This window comes from Anomalospiza imberbis, chromosome 4 (assembly GCF_031753505.1).
Source record: "Anomalospiza imberbis isolate Cuckoo-Finch-1a 21T00152 chromosome 4, ASM3175350v1, whole genome shotgun sequence".
In the NCBI taxonomy this organism is placed as follows: domain Eukaryota; kingdom Metazoa; phylum Chordata; class Aves; order Passeriformes; family Viduidae; genus Anomalospiza; species Anomalospiza imberbis.
The window spans coordinates 43,007,782-43,016,795 of record NC_089684.1 but is presented as its reverse complement, the minus strand read 5'-3'; the positions used below and the strand labels follow the sequence as shown (position 1 = coordinate 43,016,795).

The window sequence follows — 9,014 nt, the reverse complement described above, 5'->3', positions numbered from 1 at the left end:
CATACCATGCTCAAGGAGCAAGTTAGTGCCTGTGGCCTGTTAGTTTAGAGTCAGTTCTTCACAGGCCAAAGGCCAGACTTCTGGGCAAGAGTCTCTGGGCTCTGGGGAGCTGTGCTAGGACAGAAAGAGCCAAAAAGGCATCAGTCTTGAATCCTTCTTTTCTCTTTTGTTGGCAGCCTGAGCCATCAGCTTCTAAAAAGTGGCACCTTGACAACCTAATGACCCAGATAAAGCGAAGAGCAGTACAAAGAGAGGGTCCCATGGAAATTGCCCATGGGCATGGACGTGAGGAGGGCGTGAAGCAGGAGCAGGGCATCAGCAGCAATTCCTGCCAGCACCACTCCAAGGCAAGGGAGCCTTCTTACAAGAGCTGTGGCCAAGTGGCGACCTTTTCCCAAGTGGCCGAGGACACTCACAAGACCTCTGGCCAAATGACCGAGCATTTTCATAAGACCTCTGGCCAAGTGACAAAGGCTCCTCAGGAATCTCATGGTATGAGCACACCCAGCTCTCTAAAGCCTCTTGGGCACACCAAGGAGGCCTTGCCCAGGAAGATTGTGGGTATCAAAAGGCCCAGCGAGCCCCTGGAGCATGACAAATCCAAGAAAGTCCTGAAGCTGGAGAGCGAGCCTGGTCCGTTGGAGGTCAGAGACCAGTCCTCCAAAGACAAGCTGTAAGTCCAAGAAGCAGAGAAACCAAAACCTGCTTTCCGAAAAGGCCTGAAGCTGGGAGTGCAAAAACCCTCTGAGAACAGGAAGCACGAGGAGCCTGACAAGAGCTCTGCCCACGTGCCCAAGGTTCCTGACCAGAGTTGTGGCCAAGTGGCCAAGCCTGCCCACGAATCTGATGTTACATCCAAGCCCAGCTTTCTGAAGCCTCCTGTGCACACCAAGGAGGCCTTGCCCAAGAATACTCTGGGTATCAAAAGGCCAAGTATGTCCCAGGTACATGACGAATCCAAGAGAGTCTGGAAGGTAGAGAGTGAGGCTGGTCTTTTGCAGGTCACAGGCCAGTCTTGCAAGGACCAGCCCAAAGTCAAGAAAACAGTGAAGCCAAAAGCCACCGACAAAAAAGGCCTGAAGCCGGCACTTCACAAGGCCTCTGAGAAGAGAAAGGGCTCCCACCAGGTCAACACCAAAGGCTTTTTGGAGCCCAGTCTCCTGAGACATGCTCAGGAGTATGATGCCTTCATGCCCAGTGGCCACAGGCCTGGGGATTTGCACAAAGGGAAGGTGCCCTTGCCTCCTGGGGAGAAGAAGTTGTTCTCGCCTGCAAGGGAGGCAGACGTGAAGAGGAAAGCCATGAGGAGTCCTGAGGAGTCCCCCAAAAAGAAGGTGAGAGGGGCTAGAGGAAGTGGGTTTGGACAATGACCAAGGTGGTGTTTGAAAAACCCGTGTGGAGTTTCCCCTTCATAGGCTGGCAGTAGAGCCGTGATGCTTCTCCTCTAAAGGGAGTTCCAGTGTGTTGTTTTTTTCTGTTTTCAGCCAGAATCTATCAAACTGAGCTGTAGTGGTCTGTACTTTAGGTGAACTTCCAAGACCTGAGTGATTTTTTTTCCCTGTTTTTATTCTTGCTGCTAGAGGGAAGACAAGGGGGATACTCCCAGGAAGAAAAAGGAATGAGACAAAAAAATCCCAACAAAATAATTTCCGCTTTCAGCAAACAAAGGCTCCAATAAACTGAAGTGAGTATGCAGTGATGGGATGTCAGAAAGATGTGTAAATCTAAGTCTCTCTTCAGAAGGGAAAGATGAAGAACTCCTGTATCTCCTGTCCAGACACTCAAGAGTTTGCTTCTAACGTGATGTGCATTCTGCAGCTACAGCTGCTGCAGATTGGCCTTTACATGCTGGAAGCTATTGTTGGTTGGGGGTTTATGTATAAATTATGAATGGGATGGGATTGCTGTGGAACGCGTGTTAAGTTTCTTTTTTAGCATTAGTCTTACGACATGGTTATGACAATGGGAAGACAGTAGTAGTCTACATTTTTGGTAGCACACAAAGAACTTAATGTTACAACTTACTTCAAAAGTTTTTTGACTAATCACACAAAACAAAAGCATATTGATAGTAGTTGTATCTAACTACTAGCAGTACATGCATTTTTTGTTGAAAGAGGGTTTCCTTATTTTGAATGTAATTCTTGTTTGTAAGCTTTAAAACACAATGCACAAAGCTCTATTATTAAGCTTAGAACTTCTTAATATCTTGCTAGATGTACTTTTCTGTAGCTTAGGGCGGTATTCTAGGCAAGTGTTAATATACAGACTATTGTTCTATTTGTCCTTGTTTTTCTACTTCTTATATAATTTTTCTGTTGATAAATCTTACGGCTATTGCTTAGCTCTAATTGTAGTTTTGTTGTCTCTGAGGTCTGCTTTTTGTAGCTTTCCTAAAACTCTCTGATTTTGACAATTCCCACAGAAGCAACCAGTGCAGAAAGCCACTCTGAAGGTGTAGGTGAGTAAGGGTAGGGAGCCCTTCCCTTCTGACATCCTTTGAAAGCACAGAGGTGTCGGGGCTGATGACTGGCTGGGGGAAGGGATGTTCCAATCGCAGTAGGAATGGAAGAGCTTTAATTCTGGAGTTCCTTCCTCCCTTTTCCTCAGGGAAAATGAGCAGCTGTCTTAGTCATGCGCTGGCTTTTGGAGTGGGAAGGGTAGGAGGTAGTTTTGGGCAGAGAGGAGTCTGGATCGGGTCGAGGATGGTGCTGTGCTCTGTGTCAAATCATCCTCGGTGCAGCATCAGCTGAGCCAAGGCAGAGCAGCTGGAGAGCACGTGTGCAGTGACTAGGGACCAAAACACGGGAAAAGTGGGTGCTGAAAGAGGTGAGCGGACCGTCCCATGCCCAGCAGAGTTAGGCAAGAAGTGCAGCCTCACACCTGAGCCTTCTCCCTGGGTTTAACTTCATTTCCTGCTCTTCTGATGCTGCGGTCCATGAGCTGGGATTCACTGCTTGGTGTGTTCTTGGAAACTTTGCGAAGCTGGCTAGAAAGGATGGAAATGAGCAGTGGTGAAACAGGTTGAGAGCTATTTGGGGCTGCTTCTTGCTGCCAGAATTCCCAGGTCATCCTGATTTCAGATGATCAGAAATCTGCTGGGCCACTGTTATTGAATGCGAAAGTCTCTGCCAATTCAAACTCCCTCTTATTTGTAGCCGCTCAGCTTTGGAAGTGATGTCTAATTGAGACATTGGCATGAATGGCAGGATGTAGGCGAACTTTTAAGAAATGCCTAGGTTATATGTACATCATGATCATGAATTTGCTTCTCTGGTCCAGAGCATCAGAAGATTCGTTCCAAACTGAGAGGAAAAATGTGGTGCTGCCAGCACTGCCGGCCATGACTGCTGCACAATGTGCACCAAATTCGACCACAACGACCCAAAAGAGACCCAGAACTGCGACTGATGACCTGGACCTGCCTGCCGTGGATAACCCTGCCATGAGCCAGGATCCTTTGTTTGCCAAGCACAGGAAAGTGGAGGAAGACCACAAGGAGCAATCCCAGGGCATCAACAGTGGTACCCAGGAGAGCTGGTGGGAGGATTCCTGCAACACAGGTGTGCTGTGGGATTCACTTCAGAAACATCCTCTCCGATAAGTGACCATTTCTGACTGTAGGCAACTGCAGTGGGTTTATAAAATAAAATTTTGATTTATTTATAAATAACCTGTGGGTGTGGCTGCAACCTGGGCCTCAGGTTTTATAGCATGCTGACAAAATTGTTGCATTTATGGGTTAAAAAAATCAAATTTTACTGGCTGTTTTTAAAAATTTGGCTCTTTACTGACAGCTGGAGGTATGGGGTCGAGGATGTTTTGTGGGGGGCGGGGGCAGGGCTATATGTTAGGCCAGACTGTGCACACTGATTAGCTGCCTTCTAATTGCTTGCTTTTTCCTGATAATTTTCCTGCTTCCAGTCCTCACTGCACTCTCAGCCATTGAACAAGGAACCTGCTCCTGAATTTTTCTGTGCTTGGGAAAAGTTTAATGGTACAAAGCACTGAGAGCTGCCAGGTGAGAAGCCAAGGTTCCATTTTGATTATTGGAGGGAGTGCTAGGAAAGAAGGCAAGAGGGGGAGAGCTCGTTGCATAGACTATGCCTGGGAGAAATGAACGTTTTCTCTGGGAATTTAGGAAAGCCTGGCTTTGGAATTGCTTTAGGCATCTCTCTCTGACCAGCTTTCTCTCTGTGGTTTTTCAGGGATCTGCAGGGGATGAGAAGAATCCTTTTCCAGTGACTTCTCTGCCACGTAAGGACAAGACCAGACAAGACAAGAGAAGAAGACCTGAAGTTAGAACAGTAAGTGTTTGTTTTACAGCCCTGCCTGTAGTTACTGAAGACACCAGACAGGGCTGGCCCTGTAGCCAGCCCGGCTTCTGCTTCGTCCTGAGCACTTCTTTTGGGAGCAAAGAGAGAGGGAGGGATGGGGGAGAGCTGCCCTTTCAGGGCAGCACCTGCTAAGTAGCTTGGCTACAGCTGAACAGCACTTGAATTTTTGACTTCTTGCTGGGCCTTTGATCAGTACTGGCCAAAAGGATTTCCTAGAGCTGCTGATAAGCTGTTTTTGATTGTACAGCTTAATCATTACAAATGTTGTGTTGTCCTGTGGTACAAGCAGTGGGGAATACTGAAAAGCTGTAACCTGCCATCCCATGGGGCCTTTGCAGTGTCATTTTCCATAAAAGACCAAGGTTTGTGGGCCCCTCTGGGCAAAGGGATGCATTGCCATGGTCTGCTGGCAAACTTGCAATAGAAAATAAGCACGATGTGCCTGGCTGAGTGGCTGGGAGGCTGTAAAAATCCTCTCCAGAAAGAGGCAGCTGCTGAAAGTCAAAAAGTTGTGCAGGTCCTCTTGGAGTAAAGTGACTCGAGTCATTGATTGTGTTCTGCCAGGTGTGCCTCTTGGATGAATCCAACCAAATGTTTTCTCTCTTCCTCCTTTTGTTCCAGAGTTTTCTGCTCTGGAAAGCCAAGTGACGTGACCAAGAGCTGGCCTGACCTCATACACAGAAGGAGACAGAATTTACAGTGACCCAGACTGGAACCAAATGCCTTAACTGGGTCTCCAGGATGTAAATAGTTCCAAGTTCTCTGTTCTTCTGAAGCCTTAGAAAACTTTGGTTTTATTTATTTTCTTTTTGTTCAATGCAAAGCACCTGCACATTACTTTTGTTTTAAATACAGTTGTAGATTTTCTTGGTTACTTTTGGAAAACTGTTGTGTTTTTTGAGGGTAATGCTTTTCTACCTTGCAAAAGAAGAGACGGAGGGTGGTACCTACTGTCACCCTGTTCTTTTGAAAGTTTTAAAGTTCTTCTAAAAGTTTTCTATACCTTCTGATGTTTACATATTTCTACTGAATTTTCTCACACTCTTCTTGTAAATAATGCTTGTTTTACATTCTTGTTTGTGGGTAGAAAGAATTGATGAACTGTTAGTTTAACCAGCGTGGTTGGAGAGGTGGCAATTTCATCCTCCAATACACTGTCACTTTTGGAATTCTATATCTAGTGGAGTCAGAAAACCAAATCCTCTCTTTGAGTTCTTTTCTTGCCCCTTTCACATCTAACGTCCGTGTGCGAGTTATTTCGTATCGCAGTGTGACACCTACCTATGAAATTACCTAGTGCAATGAATTGTCTGAATGGGCCCATGTCATGACGGTCTGTAAGTGTGTCCCCTAGGAGTAACTAACAGGACAATTTTCACACCTGTTGCTGACAAGGAAATCTGCACTCAGACTGTGTTACTGAGGGTCTTGCTCAGTTTCAGCTTTGACAGACCCAAGTTTGGGTGGCAAAATAACACCCAAAATGAGGCTGGAAACAGCTCCGACTTTCTCCTGTGCTGGAGGGGTGGGACTCGCAGGGAGGATTCCTCCTTGGGCTGCTTTTTGGCATTTGGCTTGGTGGGGATGGAAAACTGCAACGGGTCCTTAGGATTGCTTGGACATTGTTGTGAGTCTGAGAGCTTCCAGGGAGAGGAATCTCTTCTGATAAAGGAGGGATTAAGTGGCTGAATGTGGAACATAAGGCACATTTTGCATTTGGATATTTGCCTACAAGCACTGGTGGTCTCAGTGAGTGTCCAAGAGCAGAATCTGGTACCAAAGTAGGGCATCCTTCCTATGGGAGAGGACTCAGGACCCAGTGACTTAGAAACCTGCCAAGGGAACCCAAAAGGGAAACATGAGCTGTTTGCAAGCACTTCTCCCTTGCCAGGCTAACAGTGGAGGCAGCATCCACAGCACTGGTGTGTTCAGTTGACACCCTTCTCTACCCAAAGATTTCCTGGAAATTATTCCTGCAGTATGGCTCAAGGAGTTGTTTTTTTCAGAGAAATCACACTTCTGTGAAAAAAAAAAAAAAGGAAAAACCCCAAACCCTTCAAGTTTTTCAGTCACCTTTCAGTTGACTTTGATGGGCTTTGGATCAATGTTATTTATACAAGATATTTAGAAGCAAGTTCAAAAACTGTTAAGCAAGAAGTTTTATTTGCACAAGAAGTTTCATTGTGCCTCAAACACAGCTGAGCAGGTTCCTTTTCACAGTCATATTCCTCCATCTTCCCGCTCAAAAGTCACTGTATTGCAATATCAAAGCAAAGTATTGATAATGGTCATAAGACAGTCAATAAAACACGGATGCTTGATCTCAGTGAGAGATTCTGGAATCTTGATTTATCAGCATGCTAGTCCAGTGTGTTGACACCCTTGTCTACACCAAGATTTCCTGGTGTGTGACAGCAGCATCCTGCCATCCTCACATCCAGTGGTGTGTCTGCCTTCGCCCTGATGCTGTCACATGCCTTCCCTATCTCTGAAGACCTGTGCGAGTGTGGAGAGAAGGATGGTATCCCAAAATAATTGTGATTACAAGAAAGAATTATCTCCCTTTTCCACATCATTTCATGATGTAGGAAGATGTCTGCACAGATTGAGCAGTAGCCACCTGTTTGCGGGTTTGAGGCTCAAGAAAATGAACAGGAAATAAATACTAGCAAAATGCCTACATTTCCCAAAGGAGTTTCTGTAGAAAGGGCTCCTGCCTGCAGTCATTCTGCCTTCTGGCCCTGCAGGACAACCAGGATCATGGCTGGGTCTTTCTGCATCTTCAAGGGACTGGCCTTTTATGTTCACTCTATTAAAAGCCTTAGCGCCTCTCAGGGATAAGCTGCCCTAATGGGTGGAAGGAAGGTCTATGTTCCCTTCTCCCCATTTTACCTATCAAACCTGATTTACTCCTTGTCCCTGGAGTTGTCCCTGCCCATAGCAGGAGGACTGGAACTCAACCATCTTTAATGTCCCTTTCAACCCAAGCCATTCTGTGATTCTATGAAATAACAGAAAATTTTTAAAAATCCATGGTATTTCAACCTGGAGCCAGGTCAGGGGCCTGCAGTGGGTTAGGAAAGATGCTCATTGTTTTCACTTGGGGCTATTCTAGGACATGAACAAGATGACTGTTTGACCTGTTCCTTTTGTCTGCCAGCTTTGACCTTCTGTTAGTGATGAAAACTTTAATTAAGGACAGTAACTGACCTTCTGCTCAAAACCAGTGGGTGTGAATCAGCACCGCAGACATGCAGAGGGGTGACTTTTACCCTAATGCCAAAGGGGCTGGAAATAGCAGTGCCCTGTGTGCCTTCAGCAGCGCTGTGCCGGCTGTTCCTGTGGCCATGGGCTTTACAGAGCTGTGAGTGGATTTACAATTTCTCCCAGTTTGGAATGTTGATTTGCACTGTCCTATTTATTTTTTTCCTTTCTTGGAAAATGCATGCAGGGGAAGACAATGTCTGAGCAATTCTTGGCCCATGTTAAGTCTTGCCTGTCAAGCAAATGTTTCTCATTGGCCCTGCCGCCACTCTCAGGAACAGCCAGAGCTGCACAGTTGCCTGCTTCTACTTGCGTTAAAATGCCACCAAGTGGCAGCCACACCAGCCTTGCAGACTGAGCCAGGGAGGAATTACAAATACAAGTTTCATCTCCTGGCTGGCTGTGCGCTATTTGCTAGCAGTTACAGTGGAGAGAACAGGCAAAGCTTTAGAAAACAAATACAGATGTGGCAAAAGCAGCCAGCAAAACAATGTAAGCGAAGTATCTGGAACAGAGTACTTGGGTTTGCAAAACTCTCCACTGCAGTGACGCTGAAAATAGTCCCAAGAACAGTTTCAGCCTAAATAAGGACAGAAAGCCCTATCTGATTGTGGGAACAGTTTAGGGTTAAGAATTTCCCAGTCATTTGTTCTAATTAAGCTTGAACGGGCTAATTGGCTGAATTTTTATCAGCTGCTGACAACTTGTTTGTGAATTAAGCCTCGGTGTCATTTGATGTGGTAAGCCCATGAGGCTTACCAACACTGACCCTGCAGTAACTGCCTCCAGATCCCACCGTATCTGCAAGATCCTGGAGACAGGCAGGGTATCCCTCCTGGCTGGGATCATTGTTGCCTCCTGCTGCTTCTCCCGTGCTTGGAGGTCTCTGCCAGGGCAGGCCCGGTTTTCCACAGGGCTGCATCCCCCTCTGCAGGCAGGCGTTTCTAGTTGAAATAATTTTGCCAGCCGGTGTTCAAACAGAAGGGAAGACTGCAGTCCTTCTGATAGAAGTGCATGCATGTATTCGGTTTGTATTTTAAAAAATGCAAGTACCGTGTGCTTTGTCTTCTGAACTTTTCTGTTCTTAGCTGAGTATTTTAGCAGGATGTCAAATCCAAAGAGTTTTGCTGCCGGAAAGGCTCTATTAGGAATGAGATTCCGTTGGGAAAGAGGAGTATTAAATGGAGTTTGAAGCTGGGCAAGTATAAGCAAACAGACCACAATCTCCTTTGAACGTAAATAAATAAGGTGTGGGGGGTAGGGCCTCCTACCACTGTGTGGCTGCTCTGTCCCTCAGCATGGAGTGCGGGGGGAATATTCTTTTGTCGTCACTGTCCCCTTGCCAGGGCAGGTGGTAAATCACAACAGTTTTATGTGCAGGTAGGTCACTGCAGTTTGTCATCACAGTAATCC

At 46.3% G+C, this 9,014-nt stretch overlaps 1 protein-coding gene across 2 annotated transcripts; it reads left to right on the top strand.

Annotated features, from left to right (window-relative positions):
* The first annotated feature begins 391 nt into the window (after positions 1 to 391).
* LOC137472737 (AF4/FMR2 family member 1-like) lies at positions 392 to 3,596 on the top strand. 2 transcript variants are annotated; one of them, XR_010998390.1, is made up of 4 exons: positions 392 to 644; positions 1,002 to 1,334; positions 1,581 to 1,684; positions 3,283 to 3,596. XR_010998390.1 is itself a non-coding variant. In XM_068188086.1 (3 exons), exons 1-3 carry the CDS (start codon positions 432 to 434, stop codon positions 1,620 to 1,622), a joined length of 588 nt encoding a protein of 195 aa, XP_068044187.1. In that variant the 5' UTR covers positions 392 to 431; the 3' UTR covers positions 1,623 to 2,967. The 2 variants fall into 2 exon arrangements, 1 of the variants encoding a protein (XP_068044187.1); XM_068188086.1 differs by lacking the exon at positions 3,283 to 3,596 and having other exon boundaries at positions 1,581 to 2,967.
* Positions 3,597 to 9,014: the final 5,418 nt, after the last annotated feature.